Here is a 26,419-nt window from a genome sequence, read left to right as displayed (position 1 = left end):
GATGCTGAGGCAAAGTGACAGCCCAGCACAACCTCAGGGTAACACCGGGGCATCTGCGGTACCAGGAACCTGGGCTTCCTGTCCTCACAGCAGCCCAGGATGAGGGCTGCTGGGTCTAACAAGTGCGTGCACAGGACTCGGGTGAATCTGAATCCCAGGTGAACAAGTCACTTTTAATATAAGTATGTCCCAAACACTGTATGGGCTATACTTACCCTCAAAGATTTGTTTACCTGATTCAAATCTAAGTGGGAGTTCTGTATGTCATCTCAGAACCACAAACCAGGAAAATATGAGCTGTGGGGACAGCCCAGTCCCATTCTAGAGCCCAGGGTCCTGGGCCAAGGAGGACAAGGCCCTAGCCCAGAACTGTCCATGTGTAGCCACCTCGTCCATCCCACCCCCACTCCGGGAGCTGCTTGTGCGCCCAGCCTCTAGTGTGGCCTAACTGATGGCTGGCTCCTTCAACAGAGTGGCTGGGACCAGGGTCGCCTCCTGGCATGTGCTCTGGGAAAGGCTCCCCCAGACTGAGCACCCACCTCCCCTTGTGTGGTTAGAAAGTAGGTCACAAAAGAGCTCCATTCCAGCTGTGAGGAGAAAACGCTGCATGAACTGGAGAACCGTAGCAGCAAAGGTACAGTGGCACTTCTGTCTGTGAGAAGCCCATCCTAGAGGCCAGTGCAGGCATCTCCTAGCACTGGGACAGAGCAGGGAACCTGGGTGCAGGCAGTGATTCTGCCTGCGGGTCTGGGATAGACACCAGTGGACCTGCAGATGGGCAGGCAGGGCCAGCTCAACATCAAGATGCCTAAAGCAGGGGCTTCCCTGGTGGCTCAGTGGTAAAGAATCTGCCTGCCAATGCAGGGGACACTATTGAAGCCCATGTGCTAGAGAAAGCCCGTGCAGCAACGAAGACGCAACACAGCCAAAAACTGATTAACCAGTAAGAAATATACAACGTGTGTGTCAAAGGTGGGCCAGGCAGTGGCCGGTGGCAGCAGCAGGAGGGCGAGGGAGCAAGCAGCACAGGGAGGACAGGACAATGCACAGTCTGAGGACAACCTGGGCTCTGCCAAGTAAGTGGGGACCCAGAAGCAGAGCCCAGAAGGGGCAGCAAAAATGACTGACAAGCCAGCCGGGAAGCCCCATCCCCACCCTCCACCTCCCCATCAGGGTTGAAATGCACGGACCCTCAGGTCCTAGGAGCTCCACAGAGGATAGACACCAGGCACACCACATCCAAACGTAAAGAGAAAATCACAGTCGGAAAGAAAAAGATGTCGTGTTTGGGAAACACAAGTGAGAATGACAAACTTCTCATAACAAGACGAGCCAGGAATAAATGGGACATCAAGGATGCCATGAGAAGAAAAAGCCAACCTGAAATGTTACCATTGTTCCGGCACAAAGTCATTTCCAACTCTTATACCAAGTTAAAAAAAAATAAGTGCTTGAGAAACAAAGGCAGGGTGAGGACTCTCAGCCATCAAAAGCCAAGAGAAACCGGTGCAGTCTCCCTGTCCAGCCCATCCATCTGCAGTCTCCCAGCCCGTCTGCCGCCTGGCACCCCCACCTCTCACCCGCTCCCACAGGCAGGTCCATCCCCATCAGGTGCCAGCTCAGAATTGCCTCCACTTACCTGACAGCCTCCCTTGCACCATCATCGAGACACAGAGCTTGCTCCCCACAACCCCCAGGCCTCCAGGTCCCTGAAGCCAGACCAGCATGGGGTCCACCAAATGACTGGCACCTCCTGCCACCCACCCGCCTGATCCACCACAAGGCACCCACAGGGCTTCAAACCAAGTTTAATAAATAAAACAGCAAGGGGGTCAAGGCAGTGTCACTTCACAGTGTGGTCCTTGGTGGGGCAAGGGAAGGTCGAGTCCAGCCCTGTGGATGGCTCGAGCCAAAGCCCCCCTGGTGACACGGGGTGGGAGCGCTGCCCTGCCCCTGGAGGACCCCACTCCCATTTGTAAACAGAAACATAAATAAAACAAGGCGGCTAGAGAGAAGAAGGTCCAGGACCCCAGCAGTCCCGCTGGGACCTCAACAAAAACACAACCTCCTTGGTCAGGGAAATAGGCTGGAGCCGGGCCCCCGGTGCAGCTCGGAAAGGGCCTCAGTGCCGAGGGGTGTGAGTCCCGTGTCCTCAGACCCACACCCGAGGCAGCCAAGGACCCAGGGGGTGGGGGTGGGGTGCGTAAAGTGCAGCTTTTCCTGAAGTGGAGAGCGGGCGGACAGCAGGGCAGGGCCAGCGTCGAGGTATATGGCTCTGCGCCCCACGGGGTTTGGCACCGAGTAGCAGCTGCCCCAAGCCTGGGCCAGGGCGGCCCATAGTCCAGCCGGGCGCAAGAGACGAGTGAGCAGAGTGCTGAGGGTGCCCGGCGGAGGCTGCTGGTGGTGCGGCATCCGGCCTGTCTCCCCTGTCCCTGGCAGGGCCTCTGCTGCTGGACAGGCCGGCCCTCCAGGCCCGGCCGGCTGATGGATCCCAGGGTGGGCGTGGAGCCTGGGTCACGTGGTGTGTGGCATGGGAGGGCCCCGCTCACCCTGGTCCTCGAAGAGTTCTGAGCAGAAAAGACGTCACCCAAGGCCCACAAAAAAAGGAGGGGTCAGGAAGACTGACAGGCAGGCCTCGCAGTGGCCCCAAGTCCAGTCCAGCTACACGCCCGCCTGTGGCCAGGGATCAACAGGTCATCACATTACAGCTGCAGGGGAGAGCGGGAGAGATGGGAGACATCAGTGCAGCCCCCAAGCACTGGGCCCACCCTACCTCCCGGAGACCCACCCCCACTGCCGACAGCCCCTCCCAAGGCAGCAAGGCCTGGCACCCGGGGAGGGCTGGCGGCTCGCAGGGCCAGGAGCAGCCTGGCACTGGCCCCGTGTGTACCTTTTTGGATTTTGAACCGTACGAATGTATTACCTAGTCAGAAAGATAAATAAGCCAAATTTAAAGTAGAGAATAAAGCTAAAGAAACCAACAGCCTGCTCGGGGGCCACGCCTCCCTCGGGCCCTGGGGCAGCCCCTCCCGCTGGCCTCAGCATGGCCTGAGGTGGGGGCACAGCAGATGGGGGGTCTGGGGGGCCACACTCACTGTGACAGGGGCTCCGAGTGCAGCCCAGAGGCCGGGCATGCAGGGTGGGAGGCCAGGAAGGGGTTCACGTCCCCGATGCCGATGAGTCCAAACTCGGCCACCGACAAGGCCACTTGCGGAGGGCCCACGGTCTCCTCAGGCTCTCCATCTGTGTCCTCGTGGCTGGAGACGAGCGGCAGCTCCTCAGGCAGGGTCAAGTCCACAGCCAGCCTTGGGCTGGCACCGGGCTCTGGAGCAGCCGTGGCGGGCGGGAAGAAGGCCGGCTCAGCGAGGGCTGGGGGCCGCCGAGACGACGGCAGCGCTGAGGGCTCATCCAGTGGCGGGAACGAACGAGGCCCTGGCTCCGAGGATGGGGGTACGTCAAGGGCCTCCCCAGGCTCGCCAAGACTCCGGGACATGCTGCTGCCCATGCTCAGGGGCTCTGAGGGGGGAGAACGCAGCTGTGGCCAGGCCCCCACGGTGCCCACACCCAGCCTCGTCAAGTCAAGGGCAACGCAGCCATAGTCCGCAGGCCCAGAGGTCGTGATCACCTCAGGCGGTAACCTGTGTGGGCTCCAGCCTGCTGGGCCCAGCAAAGCCAAGGACCCTCCTCACAGAACGCTCACACAAACGTGTAAGACACACGAGGACACGAGGGGCCTGACTTGTGGGAAGGACATGACCCTGTTCCTCAGGGTGGGCTAGGACACAGCAGATTCAGAGAAGGTGAGGGGAACGCAGGCGCCTCACCGGGCACACCAGGGACCCGACCACACTCTGGAGCCAGGACGACGGAAGCCCTGCAGACCCAGAGACCAGGGTCCTTATCCCCTGTGGTCCCTTCACAACTGCACTAACCACCTGGGCCTCATCCTGCTCCCACACAGCCCTGGGCCTGGATGCCAGAGGGGGCACAACAGCCCCCTGGGCTCCCACCCAGGGCCACAGACCACATGGGGCTCCCCCTACATGTGGACTCAGACTCCAAGGGCGCCTCGTGTGTGAGATGCCCTATGAGACCATATGAGTGGAAGGACAGGGGCCCCAGACCCCTGCTCTTCAGTGTCCACTGGCCCAGGTTGGAGATCAGGGAGGAGGGGCCCTGAGGACAGGGCCTGCCCCCTACTCACCCGTGTGCATCTGGGCCAAGCGGTCATGCTCAGGGCCTGGGCCATGGGCAGCGGCAGGCAAGGGCAGGGGTGGCGATGAGCGGGGGCGGCCAGGGCCGTCAGGGTCACTGCCCTCCAGGTCCTGGTCGGCATCCCTGCGGGGAGAAGGGGTGAGGGCTGGGGCTGCCTCAGGCCCAGTGCCCTCCCAGCACCCGTGGGCACCTGGCACACACGTGTTTCCTGACGGGCCGTACTTCCGGCGGCCTAGCCGTGTCTGCTGAGAGAAGTAGTCGTAGCGCTCGGACTTCTTCCACAGGTAATAGTACTCCACGCACTCGCCCACTGACCGCGTGCGCACCTGCAGGGAGTGCCAGTCAACTCAGCCCAGCCCTACCTCCCCCACTGCCCAGACAGCGGGGAGGAGCAGACCCCAGAGCAGATGCCGCAGATGGTGGCCCAGCTGCTGATGGGAGAACCCACTGCTGTGCCCAGAACACGGGACCTGACACCCATGCCCAGGAGGGCCTGGGATGAGACATACAGAACACCCCCGACCCCCAGAAGCAAGACTGACTGGCTTCCTGGAGGCCACCATCATGGCTGACTAGAGACTCGTGTGGGAGGAAGACCATGAACCCTAAGCCAAGTGCTCAGGGAGAGGGCTGGGGGCTGGGGGGGAGGGCGGGTTTGGGGGAGGTGGGGTAGGAGTGGGCCCACACTGGGAGCTTCAGGAGCAGAAGCAGCCCCCATGGGAAGACCAGTGGGCCTGGGCATGCTGGGCCTGGTTTCGGGCCCATCCCTGTCCACAACAGCCCCACATGGGCCCCACACCTACTCCAACCCTGTAGGGGAGACACTGAATCCCCAGCTGTGAGCATCCCATAGGGCGGGGAGGACCAGGCCTGCCAGCCCTAGGGGAGCAAGGTAACTGTCAGGGATGATGGGCTGGAGGAGGAGTCACGTGAGAACAAGGGGGAGAGTCAGGCCCCTAGACAAGCCACAGGCACCCAGCCAGGCAGATGTCTGGGGCTGTGTGTGGGGAAGGCTGGGGTTGTGCCATAGGCCAGGGAGCCACAGGTGGGCAGCATCTGTGCAGAACACAGGGAGACCAGCAGTGGCCCAGGTCTGGATGAGAGGGATATGGACTTGGGGAGGAGGATGACACAGGTGTGGGGAAGGGCACGTGGACCTGGGACCTGACAGCCACTCTGGCCACACCCCGTGGGTGTCATGGCAGAAGAACCTTGTCCTTGGGTAGAGTGAAAGTGGAAACCCTTAGTCCCCAGACAAGGGAGTTGAGGGGGAGTGCAGGTAGGGTTGGAGTTGGGGAATCGGCAGTGAGCACGGATCCATCCCCAGACTGGAGCCTTTCCGGGGGAGCAGGCGGGAGGAAGCTAGAGCTGCCAGGAGCTTGGGGGGGGCGGGGTTCGTCTTGACCTCCTGCTGCGGGTGGAGCTCCCTGGCTGGGAGCCGTGAGCAGCAGGCAGGACTCACCTTGTTGGCCTGGATCAGGTGGAAGTTCTTGCCATGCACGCGGAAGCCATGCTCGAAGTTGCGGCGCTCCTCCTCACTCCAGGCGCACAACCCGTCTGCAGGGGTGTGGGGCAGTCAGCAGCGGAGCAGGGGTTAGGGGGCCCCCAGGCAGACCAGCGCTCACCTCGGATCACCTTCACGTTGAACCGCAGCCTCCGCAGGGCCTCCTCCGCATTGAAATTGCACTTCACCAGCTCGTACAGGGCCTGGGAGATGGAGGGTGGCAGCCACTGAGACCTCTGCCCGCTCACCTCAGGGGGCAACGGGGTGGTTCACACTGCCACAAGGACGGGAAGATGGATGGGGTGGGGGCGTCCACTCTACCATTTCCCGTCACTAGCAGTTTCCAAATGAATTCGTCCCAAGCACAGGACCATGTTGGCTCCCGCCCCTCTGGCCTGGCAGTCCCTCTGCCCCACAGGCAGCCCACCTGCTCACTGTCCTTCACGGCCTCTCCCTCCGGAAGCTGAGACCCGGCCATCTCGTGCCACCTCCGCTTCACTGCCCGGTACAGGAACTCCTCCACTTCCCTCTCGGGAAGGATGTTGGGGTCCCAGAGCAGCTGGTCTTCGTTCTCGTAGACTGTGCAGAAGGGGCAAGGTCACGTGTAGGCACGCAAGTCACCTCCTCTGACCACTTCCCAGGAAGCTGAGCAGGGGAGGCCAACTTTGCCCCTCCAGAGGACAAGGGCCTGACTGGTGGCCTGGGCAGGGCCTCCACCTCTGTGCCCCTCAGGACCAGCTCTGGGCACCAAGGTGGGAACAGGGAGAGGCCAGAGGGGACCGAGTGGCCAGAAATCAAGGCCAGCTTCCCAGAGGAGGTAGCAACTAACCGGGGCTGGAAGGGGGACTTCTGACCCCAGCCCTGAGAAGGCAGGTGCAGAGCGAGCTCAGGGAGGGGAAAGGCAGGACCAAGGGAGGAACACGTGGAGCCCAGACGCAAGTTCGGTGAGACCTGGGTGAAAGCCTTGCTCAAGCCAGAGCCACCCAGCCGCCAAAGCCCTCAAGTCAGCACCACACACCAAGCCAGACTTCCCCTCAGGCTGCAGTCTGCATCCAGTGGGCAGCCCCTAGCTGGGCAAAGCACATAGCAGAGAAGAGGCAGAGGGAGACTCCAGTGCCAGGACCTCTCAGTTATCCAGGGAAGAGCCCCTGGGACCAAAAACTAAACCACACACACAAGCCCAACACCCAGCACAGGGGCTGAAGATGGAACCCACTCCAGGCTGGACTCTCTCCTGTGGGGGACCAGCAACTCCACGGTTGATGCCCAGGGACCTGCAGCCACTTCTCTCCACCTCCAAAGTCAACCCAAGTCCCAGGCTGGACCAGGGGGGTCAGCCAGAGGGGAGAGCAGGCCGCTCCAGAGAAAAAGTGACACCTGCCACCTAGGCTGTGTGTTGACCTGTCACAGCAGGGTGAGAGGAACCATGCAACCACACATAAGTCCACGGACAGTGAGACATCAGAGCTGACATGCAGGATTTCAAAATAACCATGATCCATGAGGTAAGATGACAGCAGAGAAGAACAAAACAAATAGAAAACTGCAAAATTTCAGCAGAGAACTGAAAGCCATTCAAAAGAATCACACAAGCATCCGAGGACTGGAAAACACAGTGTGTGAGTTATGAATCACCAGGGAGCTTCAACAGCAGCAGATGACATGATCAGTGACATCACAAAGAATTTTGTTCAAATGTATCAAACTGAAGCTTTAGGAGAACACAGTTCGAGAAGTGAGTGAGATGGACAAGCACCTGAGATGCAGGTAACTGAGCCACAAATCACAAGGACAAGGCCCTGGGCCAGCTGTGGAGAGAGGAGGGCAGGAAGCCCACGGCAACTCTGACCCACAGAGCCAGGAGCTCAGGGCACGCCACAGTCTGAACCCCAAGAAACAGGAGAAGGCAGAAGGGAAGTAAACAATCTCAATGGAAACAGACACAAAAAGACAGTGGAGTAAAGCTGGTCAAGTGTTGAAAGGATAAAGCCTGAAAACCTAGACTTCTGCACCCATGAAAATAGTCTTCAAAAATGAAAGTGAAATTAATATTTTTCAAAATTCATCCACAGCAAAACGGCACAAGGAGCACTGAAGAGAAAGTTCTCCACCTCCCGGCCACGGAGGCTGGAGAGATGGATCGCAGCATGTGGGTGCCGTGGGCAGAGATGCTCGCAGCTGCGAACTGCTGGTGCGAGCGAGGCTGGGGAAGAGGTGGGACGAGTCACTTTGTCTGAAGCCCCTGAAGTAAAGGGGAAAAGGGGGACATCCATGCAGAGCGAACCAGGGTAACCACTGTGAAAGTGACACAGACATTAAGACCAGAGTCCAAAGAGGACAAAACAACAGAATAAATTACCTGATGAATCAAACACAGGACAAAATAAAGGAACAAAGAATAGATGGAAGAGGCAGAAAACACACAGCACGATGGCAGACATGACCCCCTACTTGCAGGGGTTGGAGGACATAGGACTGGACTCAACATGTGAACAGACAAAAATCAGATCCCAATATACTCCATTTACAAAACTACACTTTGTGCATAAGAAGGCAGAAAGGAATGTACTGTGCGAATACCAGACAGACAGACATCAAAGGAACATTCACAACACCGGCCACAGAGCCCAGCCCCCTGACCCCAGAGGACAGAAAACAGAGCACAGCCTTGGGCCTCAGAGAACTCCAGCTCAACATGAGCAACAGGAGGGGAACCAGAGAATCTACAGTGCTCATGCTTCTAAACAACCAGAGTCAGAGAAGGTACCACAAGGGAAACTAGAGAACAACAGGATGAAGCTAAAGAGAAGGAAGGAGGTAAAGATGGAAATAAAAGTCAGCTACACAGAAATCAGATGACAGAGAGACAGCAACAAACCAAAAATTAGCTGTCCCTTGTGAAGGGCAATAAAATTAATATAAACTCCAAAAACTCTGATCAAGAGAGAATACAAAACAAAAAATGCAAATTACCACTATCAGAACCCCAAAAAAGAGACATTACTACAGGTCCTATACACATTAAGAAAAGAATAAGAGAATTTTATGAACTTTCTGCTGAAAAGTGAACAATTTAGGTGAAAGTGGTAAACTTCTCAGAAATATAACTTATCAACTTATATAAGTTGATACAACTTATACAACTTATATAAGTTGACACAACTTATACAACTTATATAAACTGAATTAATCATTCAGACTCTTCCACACACAAAAAAATCTAAACTGAACCCCAAGCCCACAGAGCATCACCACAGAACCCTTCCAACATCTAAAGCAGCAGCAGTAACCGTCTTACACAGATTCCTCCAGGCACTAGAAAAAGGCACTTCCCAAACATTTCCCAAAGACGGGTAACCCTGAAACCAGAGCCCCAAGAGGACAAAATGAACAGAAATGACAAGCCAGTGTCTCCACGGACATGCGTGCAAAACCCTGTATAAGGAAGGGGCTGACAACACGCACCAGCCCGTCTTGGGGGCAGCAGTGCTCGGCGGTGGCCAGCACAGTGTGGGGAGCACAGACCAAGGCTCCAGGGAGGACAGGTCAGGGTCCCGCAGTTGTCAGGGTCTCACATGCCTCTGATCAAAGCACGGGCTCAGCTCATGCACACAGCTCAAACTGTTCACATGAGCTTCTGTTTAAAGACACCTCATTTCATACATGTTGTGGGCTCACTAACACCGAGTTCACAGCAAGAGCTCATACCTGGACAAAGCTCACCTCACATGCGTTTTCTCTGACAGGCACGCCTCAGCCCTCATGTGCTCAAGATCCCCAAGAGCAGCCAGCACCACACCTGGGGCCGCTTTAAACAGCAAAATGCGAAAACCACAGGGTTCAGCGGACGCGAGTGAGGCTTGTGATGACAGCTGAGAGCTGAACAGAGAAGGAAGCTTCCCTGGGTCAACCTTCCCGGGAACATGTGTCCTGGACAACTCGATGTTTCTACCCTCTGCACACGTGCGTACCCAAAAATGACCCTGAAAGCACTACAGGTGTTCATTCTGGGCCCACACGTTAACTTTAGCCATGGGGTAAATGCACAAATACAGAATCTACAAATAAAAAGGATCGACTGTACACACATGTATCATTATCATAAAAGACAGTATTTCGTGACTTGGTACAGTTTACTCCAGAATCCAAGGCTGGTTTAATGTCCCAAAATCTACCAATTCACTACATCGACAGAACAACAAAAAAATGACCACAGATGTAGAGGCAGAAAAAGTATCTGACAATTCACAGCAAAAATTGCCTGCTACTAAAATCAGAAAGAACCCTTCTCATCTAATAAATGTAATTCTATGGTTACACCAAGTGGGGAATGACTGAACATCTCCCCAAATCTGGGAACAAGACACAGATGTCCTCAGTCACCACTTCTTTTTTCTTATGTTCTGGAGTCAGTGAAATGAGGCAAGAAAAAGAAATAAAACATACAAAGATCACAAAGAAAAAAGGTTTTCATACACAAATGATATGACTGGTTACATTTAAAAATGCAAAAGAATCTACAAGCCATTAAAATTAGTAAGCGAATTTAGCTAAGTCGCTGTGTACAAGTTTAAACTAAAAGAATCCAAACTGCATTTCTGCCAGCAAGAATCACAAGACTGCTACCCTTAAAACTCTGAAACTGATGAAATTAAAGAACACCTAAACAGAGAGGTCAGCCACACTCACAAACTTGAAGTGTCAGTATCATTAACATGTTGCTCTTCCCCAAATTAACCTTAAGAGCCAATGCAACCCTAATCAATCCCAGCAGGCACTTCTAGACCAAAGGACAAGCTAATCTGAAAACTTCTGTGCATGCACAAACAAGTTACAAAGCTGGAGGTTTCAGGGCATCTCAGACTTACTTCAGAACTGCAACAATTAAGACAGAGTGGTCAGACAAAAGTTACAATGTTGGAGGTTTCACAGTATCTCAGACTTACTTCAGAGCTGCAACAATTAAAACAGAGTGGTCAGAATCCTGGGTCAGAAAAAAGAAAACAAGAGAAACCCCCAAAGCAGAGGGACCTTGCAGACACTGATCTCTGATAGAGGCACCCCTGTAATTCAGTGGGGGAACGATGGACATGTCCATGTGCAGGACTTGCCGCGGGATGGGTGGGGGGGGCAGTCAACCCTGACCCATACCTCCAACCCACAACACGTTAAAATTAAATTAGATCACAGACGCCAACATAGAAGAGGGTCTGGAGACTTCTTAGCACACAAGCGAATTGTGGCTAAAATAAAGACAAGCTAGACTTCACTGAAATCAGACCCCACTGATGGGAGAACACGCCTGCAGTGCACACAGCCAGCCACGGACACACCCAGGACACTGCAAAGCAGGAGAGGAAGGCACTCCATTCAAAGGGGAAAGGCCTGGGCAGGAACCTGCAGGAGACACCGAGTGGGAGGAAAAAGCACTTAAAGCCACAGCAGGGCCCACTCCATACCCACCAAGACAGACCACCCAGGGCTGAGGAGGGCACAGAGCAACTGGAACTCCTACACAACTGGCAGGGCCCATGGTGCCCACGGATGATGCCCCAGAAATGAGCGTGAGTGTCCACCAAGACGGCCACACCACAAACCACCAGAACACCGACTGGCTAGAGGAGGAGTCAACATAGGCGTGCACACAGGGGACCTGATGCCACAGCGCCCACAGTGCACACAGTGTGGAGGGCTCCCTGCAGGGAGAGGCCAGCTCCCGGCCCAGGGATCAAGGGCAGACCTGTAGGACAGCACAGGCTCAGCTCTCGGCCTCCTCTGGGGAGAGGCCGTGTGCCAGCACATCCTGGGACCCGGCTCAGCCACAGCCTCCTGTCTCCCATCCTTCACCCAAACTGCCTATGAGGAACAAGCACATCCCACCAGCCCACATCCAAATTCGGGCCCTGGAAGGCATTCCCCTCTTTACCAAGGGTCCCCAACTCCCTCGTCTATCCCATCCCCCAATCCCAGCTGCCGAATTGTCTCAAAAAAGCCTCTGAGCTCAGAGTGCCGGCCCAGGGCATGCGGGAGCCCTGGGGCAAAGAAAAACAGATCCTAGTCAACAGGTACCTGCCTTCATGTCCCGACCTCAGCACCTGTACACAGAAGCGATGATTTCTACCTCAAAGAATGGAGGCCCAGCTCCACATTCCAGTGGGATCAACAGACAGACAGACATCAAGTCAGATGGCAAGTGCCCTCAGGAACAGGGCAGAGCAGAAAAACACAGGTCTCTGGCAGGCGTGCGGGAAGAGCCCCGGATGAGATGAGGGACTGACCTGTGGGCAACGTGGGGAGAGCCCACACACCCAAGAGAACAAGTGCAGCAGCCCTGGGCAAGGACTCGGGGTAACTTCAGGGCCCACAGCCAGCCAGCAGGGAGGGGCAGCTACCTCCCAGAGCACCCTGAAGGTCAGCTGTCCTAGGTGGGCACCCGAGCTGGGCCGGGACTCTCAGGCTTGCTCAGAGGACCTGGGAACCAATTCTGGCTGGACACCAAAGTCTTTCCTGAAGGACTGGATGACGTTTCACCTGCTCCCTGCCCCCCAGCTCCGAAGCCCACTTACTCTTCTCACCATGCCGGTTCGAGTGCAGGTTGCTGAGGTCAGCTTGGAACTGAGGCCCAACCATGATTTCCTGCAAAGGCAAAGACCCAGGAGGGTCAGGGTGGACAGCGGTGCTGATGGGGGCTGCAGGCCACTGCCCAGAGCCAGTACTGGCTGAATCTGCCTGTCTGCTCTGAGGCTAAGCCTAGGAGTGTGCAGGTATGTGAGCAACAGTGTGTCCGGCATAGCCAGTCCTCTGGTGGGGTGGAGGGAGTGGGGGAGCCCCCGGACAGGACCAGGGCCACAGAACTCAGGCTCGAGTCCACTCCAGCGTCAGAGCTGCTCACCTTCTTACACTTGTTGGCAGGAAGCGGGTCCTCCTCAGCATCTGATGAGCTGGATGAGCCAGGCTCCTTGTCTGCATCAGCCAGGAAGCAGGCTTCAGAAAAAGAGGAGCAGTGAGGCACGTGCCCTCTGCCAACAGACCCTGGCAGACCCCAGGCCCCCACCCCGTTCTCCAGCCACCTGACCCCCAGGCGTGCCCCTACTGAGAGGCGGTGGTCCCAGGCCCCAGCCAGGGGATGAGGCGAGAGGGCACAGAAGCAGGGTCCACTAGGGGCTCTGCTGCGGTCCTAAGCCCACTGGGAGCCGGGAACTCGACACCTCCTGCTACAGCGCACCATCGGCCGGGTCAGGGCCCGAGATCCCCTGGACTTAACAGACATTCAGCCACAAGAACCAACATGCTCCCCCCTCGCATAAACCCAGGTCACCAGCCTCCGCACAGGGATGGTGCCCAGAGTGGCTCCAGGAAGAGCAGGCACCCCAGGGGCCCCGAGGTCTGAGCCCCCAGCAGCTCAGGGGCAGAAGCGGGGGTCACCTACATCCACTCTGACTAGGGAAAAGGTCGGAGGCCTCGTGAGAGGTCACAGATGGGGTGAGATCATCGGCCGAGGACTGTGTTTCTTCCTCTTCTTCCCCTGAAAGCAAATCCTTCGCTATTTGGTCCTTTTAACAAGAAAGTAAAGAACATTTTTGTACTTTTTTTTTTACAATCTCAAATAACACTAATGATAATAGCATGGTGGTGCCAGTGTGGATGAGCCACCCTGTAGGAGCACCTGGGACGGCTCTCCCCAATCCCCGGGGCTGCCAGCCGGGGAGGGGATGTGCCTCTGCCTGAGAACTAGGACAGTCAGAACCCCTCCCCTCTGACCCCACCAAGACCTGCTCGGGACCCGGTGTCTCTCCCTCCCAGGACCCTTCCCTTGGCCACACAGACCCTGGGTGGGTGGCCCGCACTTCCTGACCACACCCCTACCTGTCCAGGGCCCTCCTGCCCAGCCTGGAAGCCTCCTCTCACCTTGTCTAGGGTCATGTCGGGCAGGTGGGCTGCGGTATCGCTGCCCTCGCTCTCCCGTTCCGAGATGGGGTCCGAGGTCTCATAGCCGTACAAGGCCAACAGCTCGTCAAGGGGCATGTCGCTGCTCTGTGGGGGCAGGGCAAGGTCAGGGGCACTGTGCTGGGGGCTCTGCCCCCCCTGCCCTTGAGCCCATCAGCCCCATGACCAGTCCCAGTGGTTCACTCCAAACAGACCCCAAGTCCAGCCCTCGTCTACCAACTCCTTTCAGCCCCCCAGAGGGCATCTCCTTCAAGAGAAACCACTGACTGCTTGTCGCCAGAGTAAACCTCAGCATAAATGCTTTCAAGCAGAATATCCCAATTTTGGAAAACTTGGATCGGACAGCATGAAAATAATAAACCCCAATGCCCACTGTAAGGCTAGAAAGAGAATATAAAATGCAGGCGTTTCAGCTTTTGCTTTGAATATTATTATACGTTCTTTCTTTTCCTTAATCAGTGAATGAAAATTGTATCTGAAGAAAAAGATGTTTTTGGCTGCACCATGTGCCTTGCAAATCTCACTTCCCCAATCAAGGACTGAACCCTGTGTTTCAGTGAGAACACGGAGTCCTGACTGCCCAGCCCTCCAGTGAGAACATAGAGTCCTGATGACCCGACCACCAGGGAGCTCCCCTGAGGAAATTAGATAAGGTATTCAGCTAAAGAATAGCTGACTTTTTTTTCGGTTACTTTTGAGAGGTTTTGAATTCAAGTTGAACTCTTTAAAACTGTTCTCTCCTTTTTGAACCGAAGACATGTTTTGGTTTTAAGACCAAGTTAGTACTAAGTGGCGGAGAAGGCAATGGCACCCCACTCCAGTACTCTTGCCTGGAAAATCCCATGGAAGGAGGAGCCTGGAAGGCTGCAGTCCATGGGGCCGCTGAGGGTCAGACACAACTGAGGGACTTCACTTTCACTTTTCACTGTCATGCATTGGAGAAGGACATGGCAACCCACTCCAGTGTTCTTGCCTGGAGAATCCCAGGGACGGGGGAGCCTGGTGGGCTGCCATCTATGGGGTCGCACAGAGTTGGACACGACTGAAGTGACTTAGCAGCAGTAGCAGCAGTACTAAGTGGTACACGGCACCAAGCTAAATAAATGTCCAGTGACTACTCTTTGGTCCCAGTACTTGAAATACATCTGGTGAGGTCAGTGTTGACCTTTAACAAACTGAGGTCTGTGTGCCCCACCTCCAAGCTGACATGATGAAGCCCCATTATGACTGGAGAAGTACACACACCTCAACTAGAGAGTAGCACCCGCTTGCTGCAACTAGAGAAAGCCCGTGCACAGCAACAAAGACCCAACACAGCCAAAAATTAATTAATTAATTAAGGCTACAGGACAGGGCCCTGACCCAGGAGGCCAGTGTTCTCACAAGAGACCAAGAGAGCTTGCTCTCACCCTGGAGACGCCGCACAAGAAGCCGCATCTGCAGCTGAGCAGCGCCCTGCAGACATGCCAGGCCAGCCTTTGTCTGGGGCTTCCAGGCCCCAAACAGCACAAAAATAAACCTGCTGTTTAAAGCATCCCATTCTGTGGGGCTGACACACGTGTGCTCTCTAGATTTTACATGGCGGACTCTGTGCACACACACAGGACTTACACATCATGGAACCAGCACCCAGCCAGCATCTCATCCACACAGAAGGTGACAAGATCACACATGAGTCAGGACCACTCTGGGGTCAGGGCTGCCAGGGTCAGGGCCACCCCAGGGTCAGGACTACTCCAAGGTCAAGACCAGTGGACCCTAACACAAGGACAGAGTTCATCAGATATGGCCACAGGGTCCAGCCCATGAGGCTGCCACCTGCCGCACTCTGCTGCAGCATCAGAAAGCATCCACAACTATGTCAACAGACTGGTAAATACTCCTGCCTTTTCCATGAACGGATCTGTAAGAGGCAAGACTCACTCTCTAACCTAAGAGACAGACCGCAACAGACTGACCTCTGCCTAAAGACAGCATTTCACAGAGATTTACAGAAATGTAAAACTATTTCACTCTTTTCCCTTATTTTTTTTGGTTTGGAAAACAGTTATATTTTCTCAAAAATGTGTTCTTTCTACTTACAATGGGTTTGCTGCATCACCTACATAAACAAAGCTCCTTGAGATCATCGATAATTGTTAAGAACACAAAAGGGGGGGTCTGGAGTCAAAAAGCTGGAGAACAGTGGGCTCACTCTCCAGGCTGGCTGGTCTGGAGCCCAGCACCCCAAGAAGGCAGGACCGGCTGGTGTGGCCAGGCCTCTGCTGACAGAGCCAGGTGGGCTCGGAGACCGAGCAGACACATGAAGCAGCTGCAAGGTCACTGATGCCCTGACTGCATTGCTGGGTACCTGGGAGACGAAGTCCTTCTCCAGCTCCTCCTCCGGCTTCTCTGGGCCCCGCGCTGCACCCTCGTGCTCCTCCCGGACACCGTAGTTCTGCGACAGGATCTCCGCCAAGTGGAACTGATGGTCCGCAGAGCCCATGGACACCACTGTGGGGGACAGCAACCCGGTGAGCTCTGCGCCTGTCCCAAACCTCGTGCTACGACTGAGACCATGGGGTAGAGAAGCCCACGGGCCCTGGGGCTGTGTGGGTGTATGCACGTACGTGTATGTCCACACAGCCGCCCAACAAATGCCCCACCCTCCTCTGGTCCCAGCCCAGTAGCTGGGGGACTTGACCAGATCTGGAGCCTTCCCCAAAGACCCAGGATGTGCTCACTGCTGTATCTCCATGCTGCGCCTCAGTACAGTGACTTGTAAAGAAACAAGAAAGGACACAGCCAGGTCTCACTCCACCCCAGCAGGAAATAAATAGTGAAGGTCTCCATGTGGGTCCCAAGAGTAACAGGAGGGGCTGGAGCCTCCGGAAGCCGGACAGGAGGGGCCGGTGGCCAGTTTGGGGAGGCACAGGGCCCCCAGACGGTGCCTACCCAGCACCCTCCCTCCTGCAGCCCCCGCCCCCAGCTGGAGGGGGGACCTGGCCAAGAGGGAGGTCCTGACCACCAGTTGGCTTGCCCTTGCCCCCATTGAGGCCCTGGCGATCCAGGGAGGGGTGGGGGGTTAGGTACCTGCTGTGGTCTGCAAGTTGGGCTCTCCAGGGCACAGACTGTGAGGCAGGCAGGAGGCCGCACCAGGGCTCTGCCTCTCCAGTGAGGAGGCCTGTGGAGGAGAGGAGCAGGGTTAAGGCCCGCAGGTAGCCAGATGGCCTGGCCATGGTCAGAGCTGACCCCCAGGGTATATCAGGGCCACAGGAGCAACCTCCACTGGCTGGCAGTGGGGGCACAGTGGGCCAGACTTTCAGTCACGGTTGGAGTCCAAGTGCCCAGGCAGAGATCCTCAGAGGGCACAGGGCTGCCACCACCAAGTTCAGACCCTCCTCCAGGTGGGAATAGCACCTGTGGGCACCATGAGGAGCCTGGATCAGCCAGCCACCAGCGGCTGATCATGGCTAGGACACAGTGTCAGGTGAGCCAGGCCCACACACAGCCCAGCCAACACCTGCAGCCAGGTGCTGACACCACAGCCACAAAAAGGGCCCAGCCTTCGAAACGTCATGTTCAAAACGCAAAGAGCCACCACGGAGAAATCGGGAAATTCCTCCAAACATAAACAGTTACCAAATGACCCAGCAATTAACTCTACTGCTAGGTACACACCCCAAAAAACCAAAAACATATGTCCATACTAGAAGGTATATACATGTGCTCACAGAAGTGTGACTCACAACAGCCCAAAGGTGTAAACACCCTAATGCCCAACAACAGGTGAATGAATAAAGAAGACATGGTCCATCCTATGATGAAATATTCCTCGGCCATGAAAAGGAGAGAAACCCTGACACTCGCTACCACGTGGACAGATCCTGAGAACAAGATGCTCAGGGAGAGAAGCAGACACAGAAGGACACACAGGATGTGATTCCACTAACGACAAACGTCCAGAACAGTCTGATCCACAGACACAGAGTGGGTTCCTGGTGGTCAGGGGCTGGGGAAGGAGTATCTGTTGATGGGGGTGGGCTTCTATTGGGGTGGTAAGGGTGAAGGTTTCAAAACTTTGTTAACATACTAAAAACCACCGAATTCAATACTTTAGATGGGGATATTATGAAGGACATAAATTATACCTCAAATTTTTAGAACTACATTTAAAAAAAAAAAAACTGTACAACAGCTACCATTATCACGACATTCAAAAGCTTATTAAGAACAAGAAAACTAGACCAATAACTTTTATAAACAGAACCACAGTATTCCCCCAACAAAACACAAGCAAATTGAATTCAGCAACATGCAGAGAACACTACACAGTGACAAGGAGTGGCTCAGCACACGGACGCAACACACAGGTGACACCCAACGCAACAACTGCCCACAGCACAGACAAGACACACACCCACGGCATCGTCTCAGCAGACGCACAGACACAGCACCTGAAGTCCAGCACCCTTTCATGATGGAAACGCTGAATACACGAGGTTTGCGAGGGAACTTCCACCCAACCCCAGCCACTGCCACCTCCCCGAGACCAGGGCACTGCCTACACAATGCCGTCCTGGAGGTTCCAGAAGGCAGGAAAGTGAAATGAAAGGAATCCAAGTTGGAAAAACACATCATGACCTGGGACGCAGAAGATACTGAAGAATCCACTGAAGAGACTGGAACCAGTACAGGAGTTCAGCAAGGCTGCAGGACATAAGATAAGCCACAGAAACTTTACTCACATGCAGTAGCAACAAACAATCTAAAAAGAAAACAAGGAAGACAATTCCATTTACAACAGCACCAGAAAGAATAAAATACTTAGAGATAAAAGGAGCAAAAGAAGTTCAAAACTAATACTCTGAAAAGTGCAAAGAATGTTGAAAGAAACTAAAGATCTACATAAAATGGAAAAACACTATATTCCTAGCTCAAGACTTACAACTGCCAAGATGTTGACGTTCCTCAACTCATCTAGAGGTTCAATGACAGGCCTACGAGAACCCCAACTGGCCTCCACGCAGAAACTGTCCCAAAAATCACAAGAAAACTCAGGGACCCTGAACAGCCAGAACAATCTTGAGGGGAAAGAATGTTTCCTGACCTCAAAAGTACTGCAAAGCTACAGTAATGTAAACAGTGTGGTGTTGACATAAGGTGAGATATTCAGACCAAATTAACTGAGGATTCAGAAGTAAACCACATATTTACAGGCAAGCAAATTTTTTAAAGGGTGACAGAAAAATTCAACATGTAATAAACAGTCTTTTCAACAAATTGTGCTGGGATACCTGGCTATCCACACACAGAATAATAAAGTTCAAGTCCTCTCCCACACCACACAAAAATTCACTCAAAATGGATCAAAGACCTTAAACATAAGAGCTAACACTATCAAACTCTTAGAAGAAACCAAGGCAATGAGTCTTTCTCACCAGACAACGGTTTCTTAGGTAAGACATAAAAAACAACAACAACAAAAGAAAAAACAGATAAATTGTATTTCATCAAAATTAAAACTCTCTGTGCTTCAAACAGCAGCATCATCAAAGTGCAAAGGTGACCCACAGATCAGTAAAAGATATGTGCAAATCACGCAGCTCTAAAACTGGACTTGTATCTAGAATATGTAAAGAATTCTTACAGGTCATCAAGAAAAAGGAAATCGGATTTTTAAACAGGCAAAGCCTCCAAAGAGCTACACACACAGCCAATCGGTACATGGAAACAAGGCTCGATGTCAGGAGGACAAGTGAGCACACTGAGATCAGGAGAACACATGACACCAAGTGTGGGGACGTGGCCCCTGGGAGGGGACCTGCAGTGGACAGCGCAAGGAGCACACCGGGGGTTGGGGGAACCCCGACACACTGCCCTGGCGCAGTGTCAAGCGTGGAAGCCAGCAGGAAAGCAGACCGACCACCTGTGTGCAGGGCCGGAGCACACACAGCCTAATGACCAGCCCTTCAGCCCTCTACCCAGGAGGCACCGCCTCTGAAGGTCAAGGCCTTCCCTCTGCACTGACCACCCTGCTGTTCACACCCTCCAGGGGACTCCTCACAGGGTTCTCCCGCGTGACACACACCACCTGCCTAACAAGCTGCTGTTTCTCTCTTGTGAACCTGCCCCTGTCAGCCTGAACCACGGGGCCGCAGCCGGGACCCAGGGGGGCAGAGGGAAAAGTCAAGCCTCTCCTCCCTGACAACACCCACGAGAAGCGGAAATGTTCATCCACTCTAAGACCTGTTCACAAGTGTTCTCAGCAGTCTGACTCACAATAGCCAAAGGAGGAAAGAACCCAGGGAGACATCAGGTGGAATATCACTCAGCCCTGAAAAGTAGAGAAGCCCTGACACTCTTACTACATGGATGGACCCTGAGAACATGATGGTCAGTGAGGGAAGCAGACACATAAGGACACACAGGGTGTGATTCCATTGATGGGAAACGTCCAGAATAGGACGATCCACAGACACAGGGAGTGGGTTCCTGGTTGTCTGGGGCTGGCGGGGAGAAGAAAGATGACTAAGGAGTACACGGTTTCTTCTGGGCTGGTAAAAATGTTCTAAAATTTTTAGATTCTAAAATTTTTGTGATGCCTGCACAATTGACTATATGAAGAACCACTGAATTGGACACATTAAAATGAGTGAACTGTAAAGTAAATGAACTACATATACCTCGGTAAAGCTGTTTACAAAAAAAAAAAAGATTAAAATAGTTAATAAACTAAACTTTAAATTTTAGAAAAAAGTTTAGTAAGAATTTCCATGCTGATTTCCTGAGTCAAGAGGTTGCGTAATCATTTTCTTCATTAGAGAAATATGGGACTGAAATCTCTGAAAGGTCAAGTCACTCAGTAAAGCTTACACAGCATGTAAATGGTACAACTACAAGCGCAAACTCCAGCTCTGGAACTCAGAAACGCTTAACAGAACTGTCACTCTTCTTGGGAGCATGAACAAAAGTACACAAATGGTCAGTAAAGCCACAGAGAGCCAGGAGGCAGAGCAAGCCGGAGCCCTGGAAACACCAAGGTGAGGAGAAGTCTGAAGCTTGTCAGGAGACCGGCCCAGTTCTTTGGGAGGAAGTATAGGGGAGCCCCCAAGAGCTTGGCCGGGAACACCCCAAGTTCTAAGAGGAAGTATACGGGGGAATACCCCAAGCGCTCTCTCAGGAGCATACCAAGTTCTATGAGGAAGTATACCAGGCACCCCAAGTGTTCGGTGGGAGTACCTCAAGTTCTAAGAGGGAGGAGGTGCCCAGGGGCACCCCAAGTGCTCTGCCAGGAGCACCCCGAGTTCTAAGAGGGAGTCCTCCCACACAGGCCGCTTTAAGAAGGTTAGCCCCCCAACCTGGGGCAGGAGGTAACAACACAGGGAGCGAGGGAGCAGCCTGGACACAGCACCAGAGTGACACCCTTGCCCCGCTCCAGGAAGGGGCCAGTAGCCTGCAGGCCACAGGTCACAGGCCACCTGCAGGTGCCAGCCCAGAGATGTTCCTTCTGGGCAAGGCCTGAGCATGAGGACAGCAGCAGACAGTCGGAGAAGGGCTTGGCCCCGTGCCCCCTCCACCTTGGGGTCTGCCCTGGGGCGCTGGCAGGGGAGCCCAGACAGCAGCAGGGGGAGCAGGGGCCAGAGGACAGGGGGAAGGCTGGGTCTGCTCAGCCTCCCCCCAGGCCTAGATCCCCAGGCTCACCTCAGGCAGCTCTGAGAGCATCACAGTTGCCCCAACACCGACTTTCAAGCCAGGCCCATGTGCAGCAGTGGGTTCCCAGCATCCTGTCCACCTTACCCTCCCCCCACCCCATTCAGAGCACTCTGGAGCCCATGGCCCCTGTTTTGCAAAGGTGGGAAAAGGAAACAGATGAGGAGCTGGCTAAGGGCATTCCGAGTTAAAAATGTTTATAAAGGAGAAAAAAGGGGGGAGAATCAGGGTTAGAAAGAAGGAAAGACAGCACTGTGGGGATAAAGAACAAGCCCAGGGTGGGGAGCTGCCTTGCCCTGCCTTGGCCTGGGGCCCAGATTGGGGGGGCGGGGGGCTCAGTCAGGAGGGAGGAGGGGCTCTGCCCTGCCTTCGGTGGAGGCTCAGACAGGACAGAGGCATAGCTGGAAGGGTCAGAGCAGTGTCTGGGTCCAGCTCACCCACAGAAACATCGGGGTCATCCTCCACTTGGCGAACCAGGCACCCCACCCACAGGCTCTTCCTCCAAGCATGGGACACCCACATGCCTTCCTTCCAGAGGGGAGTCCTCCACCCCCTCCCTGTGCAATGGCCGGGCCTGGGACTCTTGTGGGAGGGATCCACATGACCCCCAAGTCTAGGCTGTGAAAAACAGTGTAATTTCCACCAGCCGCCATGCTGTGAGGAAGCACAAGCCACAAGGGCAGGCCACGCTAGCGTTGCAGCCACACATGGGCAGCTCAGCCCAGCCACCAACCAGCCACAGCCATGGGCGGGACCAGCCAGACCTCCAAGCTGGGACAGGTAGTTAAGCAGCACTGGCTGCTTTGAGAAACTGACTGGAGAGGTGGCTCATCACACAGCAGCAGTTAGCCAGAACCCCCGGCCCCCAGCAGGTGTGTGGTCCCACTGGGCCGCCCAGCACCTCACTGCTGACTGACAGCCCATGCAGCACCTGCTCTGGGCTGGGGCCGTAGGAGGCCCCAGGGGCACAGCAATCAGCAAACAGGTTCTGCCTGCCAGTCTCGGCAAGTCACCCGCCTAGTTGGGGACACTAGCCAACAGCAGAGGTGCAGGGTACTGAGGGGGGAAAACAGGGTGGAGGCCCCGCAGCAGGGGTGAAGGAGGCCTGCGTGTTTGACTCCACAGAGGCCTGCAGGGCAGCAGACACCACTGCACAGCCATGCCCCCACGGGTGCAGATGCCACAGGGAGACAGGAACCCGGGGTGGAGAAGGTGCAGGGGGTCCTCGGAGAACAAGGCCACTGGCTGAGGATCACAGGGAAAAGACACACTTTACCCTAAGGACAACAAAAAGCCATGTTTTAAGCACAAGATACGGACAGCAGACTCAGCTTTTTAAAGATTAAGTTGGGATCCGCAAGCAAAAAATAAGAAGCACCCCACCTTCTCTCAGGGTGCTGATGGCTACCTTGGTGATGAGAAAAATCAGCACTCACTGCTTGGTCAGAAATTACCATTCGTATTGGATCAAGACAGGAACTGCACAAGGCTCAGCCTCTCTGTGCAAGCACGGAGCCAAGATCTTGTGGGTCCTCAACTCAGAGACTGGCCCAAGGCAGCGCAGAGTGAAAGGCTCCAGAGACAGGGGCAGCCTCCCGGGCAAAGGCCAGCCGTGCCCACCACCACTGGCATTTGCATACCCGCTGTCCCTCATTGCCAGGCCCTCAGGGCCTCCCACTGGCTTTCTTTTTAAGAAACCAGTTTCAATTCACCCCAAACTGGACACCTGGCAGCCCTGACAGGGCAGAGTCAACAGCCAAACCACGCACCACTCAGGGCAGGTTGGCTGGGGAGTCTGTCCCACCCACCTGTCACACAGGGCTATCTGCCTGGCCAAGACTGCTGGCCCCTGAGGCAGACCCACACATGGACAGCCACGCCCCTGCTGGGCTGTCAGGAGACCTGACTTCTACCTCCATCCCATAAGTACAGCCACTGCCCAGGAGGCTTGTTTCCCCAAATGCCCTCTAAGGAAAGAGAACTACTCTGGAAGGGCCCTTTGGGTCCAGCCACCCGCATATAAGACAGGAATGGGCTGGGGAGGTCTGGCCTTACACTGGTATGCCCACACCCTCTTTGGCACAAACGCAGGGCCTCTTGCTGTCCCTGCGAAAGTCAATGGTGGGAGAGAATGGCCAGTTCCACCCTCCACAACACCCATCCACTCAGCGCCAAGACATACAGCCCAACGTGGCTCCCGGATCAGGCCGAGCATCCCAGGACCCGGGCGAGTGTCTGCTCCTCTCTGGGCCTGGGCAGCCTCACCCACTGCGTGAGAATCACTTGCTGAGTCCAGGGACCTGCCTAGAGTCCCCACACTGACCGTCTGCGCTAAGAGTCAAGTCTGCTGAGTCCCTAGCAGATGCGTTATTCATTTCATCCTCTCTAGAGCCCTAAAAGGTGAGAGCAGGTTCGCACTGCTTTATCCAACATCCCAAAAAGCCCTCAAAGTGAAAGTTTTTGATCCCTGGTTCGACCTGCCACGAAGCTACCGGGTGTCTGGATCTCGACGATCCCAGCTGAGTTTGCTCAAGCATCATAGCCCGGAACCCCACAGATCCTCAAATCCGAAACACTCTGAACTCCAACATCGGTCCGGCCCCAAGGATTCGGGGTCTTGGGCCCGCTTTGCGGACAGAGAGAGGAGGCTCCGCGAAGCAACTTCAAGCCGCGGGAAAAAGCAGCCCTCCGGGCCGGGCTAGCCCCAGGTAGGAGCTCGAGTCCTGCGCGGGGTCCCGGGATCCGGCGGGAGCGCGACTCCGCGGGACCAGCGCCGGGGGGTGGTGGGGAGTGGGTAGGGTTAGAGGGAGCAAGATTCCGCGAGGTCAGCGCCGGTGGGTGGGGGCTGGGTAGGGTCAGGGGGCTGGGGGCCGGAGGGGGCACGACTCTGCACGGGGAGAGCCGCGGGATCGGGGGTGGGTAGGGTCAGGGGGCTGAGGGCCGGATGGGGCACGACTCTGCAGGGAGAGCGCCGCGGGGAGGGGCTTCAGCGCCGCTGGTGGGGTCAGCGGGCGGAGGTCCGGTGAGGCAGGGTCCGGTGGGAAAGCGCGCTCCGCGAAGTTGGCAGACGCGGGGCGGGCGCCGGGGGCGGGGGGCGGGGGGCGGGAAACTGTGGGCGCGCGCCCCCTCCCCGCCACCCCCGCTCCACCCCGCGCCCCGGACCCCCGCGCCGCACATGCGCACTGCCGCCCGCGATGTGGCACCCGGGAGGGGGGGACCCGGGCCGGGGGCGACTGCCGATGGAGCCCCGCGCCCCTCGGGCTCCGACGGGAGCCGTATTGTGTCCCGGCTCCGCGCCGCGGCCCGGGGCCTTGGCGCCCGGGGCCCCCACGCGGCCCGGCCAGGAAGCGGGGGCGCGGGCCGGGGCGGGGGCCGGCTCCCCCGGCCCGCTCACTCACCTCCGCCATGGCCGTGTGTGCGCGGGAGGCGGCGGCCGCGCCGGGATCCCCGGATGCGGGGCCACGCGCTCATTGGCTGAAGCGCCGGGGCCGGCGGGGGGGCGCCTGGGCGGGGTCGGGGGCGGGGCCGGGGCGGGGCGCGAGCCGGCGCGTAGTAGGTGCGCGGTCTGGGATGCGCGGGTTTCCATAGACCTTGGCCTCGGCTTGGAAGGTGGGGGCACCCTGGATGGAAGTGCCGATTCCTGATAAGCAGAGCTTAAGCGCGGGTCCCCAGTCCTCCTTCCAAGCCATAGTGCCCCCCCCAGTGTTACAGCTGAGGATCCCGAGCCCCGGAGAGACAACCCCCACCCCTTAAAAGGACTTAAATCTGGGCAGCGTGGTTCTAGAACTTTCCGCACGTTTGCACCAGTGACGACGGATCTCACTGGGGGCTTGGAACCCGAGTGCCCAGTGTCAGCAGGGGAGGTGGAGCCCAGCCGGTTCACTGGCTCTGGACCTGTTGTTTTCATGAGTTGTATCTAATCGATGAAACATTGTGGGCCTGCGCTGGCGGTGAAGTGCGTGAACAAGAGGGTCCAGACAAGGACTCCCCATACTTTGCGTCTCAGAGGTGTGCTGAGGGCATCAGGGTGGAAGGTGTAGACAGAGGGGGCAAAGCAGAGACTAGGATGGTGGCTAGAGCAGAGGTGGATGGCTGGGGAATATGGGCAAAGTAGAGAGGAGGCACACAGGTTTCAGGCTCACACAAACCAGGAAGAATGGATGCGGGGGAGACCTAGGACTCAGCCCTGGTCCTTTTCAATCTGATTTTGACACCAGTGTCAACTGGGTGCTGGATGCTTGACGTGAAAGCGCTAGTCCAGCCCTGGGGGAGCCTACCAGCCAGGAGATAACCGGTCTTAGAAGGCCTGCCCTGCTCTCTTCTCTGCATGAGTCACAAGTTGCATGAGTCATGAGCTCCCCACTCACATTGATGTACATCATCCAGATTGAGGGTTCAGGCCCTTGGAGAGAGGGTCTTCACTGATAAGGGATCAGCTTGGTTAATCAGTCACTCAGTGTCCCCTGCAGCCCTCAACTGGGTACTGGGCAACCAGAGGTCCAGTGAAGTAGGAAGGTAAACCAACAAGACACAGTGACAGTGAGGCTCTGTATAATCACACGTGGCAGCAACAGAGGGAAAGGGCTTGAGTAAGCCTAGGGGACCAGAGGAGACTCCTTGGAGGGAGCTTTAACAAGAATCATCAAAAATGAGGGACAGGGAAGCCTGGTGTGCTGCAGTTCTTGGGGTCGTAAAGAGTCTGACATGACTTGGCAACTGAACAACAGCAGCAGACGGAGGGATGGAGAGAGGGATGTGTTCCAGGTCTGAAAGTTTCTTCCCCAGTAGTATAAGCTGCAGTCATCAAAGCAGCATGGTATCGGCACAAAACAGGCATGAATCAATGGAACAGAATAGAGAGCCCAGAATTACACCCCCACCTACGGTCAGTTAATCTTAGAGGAAGCAAGAATGGAAGAAAGTCATGAAATTAAAAGACGCTTACTCCTTGGAAGGAAAGTTATGACCAACCTAGATAGCATAGTCAAAAGCAGAGACATTATTTTGCCAACAAAGGTCCGTCTAGTCAAGGCTATGGTTTTTCCAGTGGTCATGTATGGA

At 55.5% G+C, this 26,419-nt stretch overlaps 1 protein-coding gene across 2 annotated transcripts; it reads right to left on the bottom strand.

The window, feature by feature from the left end:
* Positions 1 to 1,788: 1,788 nt before the first annotated feature.
* On the bottom strand, positions 1,789 to 24,810 carry MIER2 (MIER family member 2). Of its 2 annotated transcripts, XM_027546723.1 has the most exons (15): positions 24,757 to 24,810; positions 16,739 to 16,829; positions 16,017 to 16,159; positions 13,628 to 13,753; positions 13,149 to 13,272; positions 12,612 to 12,703; positions 12,286 to 12,355; positions 6,147 to 6,298; positions 5,841 to 5,922; positions 5,678 to 5,772; positions 4,417 to 4,541; positions 4,205 to 4,338; positions 3,096 to 3,516; positions 2,891 to 2,923; positions 1,789 to 2,708 (listed from the first exon to the last, which is right to left on the bottom strand). In XM_027546723.1, exons 1-14 carry the CDS (start codon positions 24,763 to 24,765, stop codon positions 2,920 to 2,922), a joined length of 1,668 nt encoding a protein of 555 aa, XP_027402524.1. In that variant the 5' UTR covers positions 24,766 to 24,810; the 3' UTR covers positions 1,789 to 2,708; positions 2,891 to 2,919. The 2 variants fall into 2 exon arrangements, with proteins under 2 accessions (XP_027402524.1, XP_027402523.1); XM_027546722.1 differs by lacking the exon at positions 2,891 to 2,923.
* Positions 24,811 to 26,419: the final 1,609 nt, after the last annotated feature.

This window comes from Bos indicus x Bos taurus, chromosome 7, assembly GCF_003369695.1.
Source record: "Bos indicus x Bos taurus breed Angus x Brahman F1 hybrid chromosome 7, Bos_hybrid_MaternalHap_v2.0, whole genome shotgun sequence".
NCBI lineage: Eukaryota > Metazoa > Chordata > Mammalia > Artiodactyla > Bovidae > Bos > Bos indicus x Bos taurus.
Note: the sequence above shows the minus strand (reverse complement) of the source record. Positions and strands in the feature narration are given on the sequence as shown.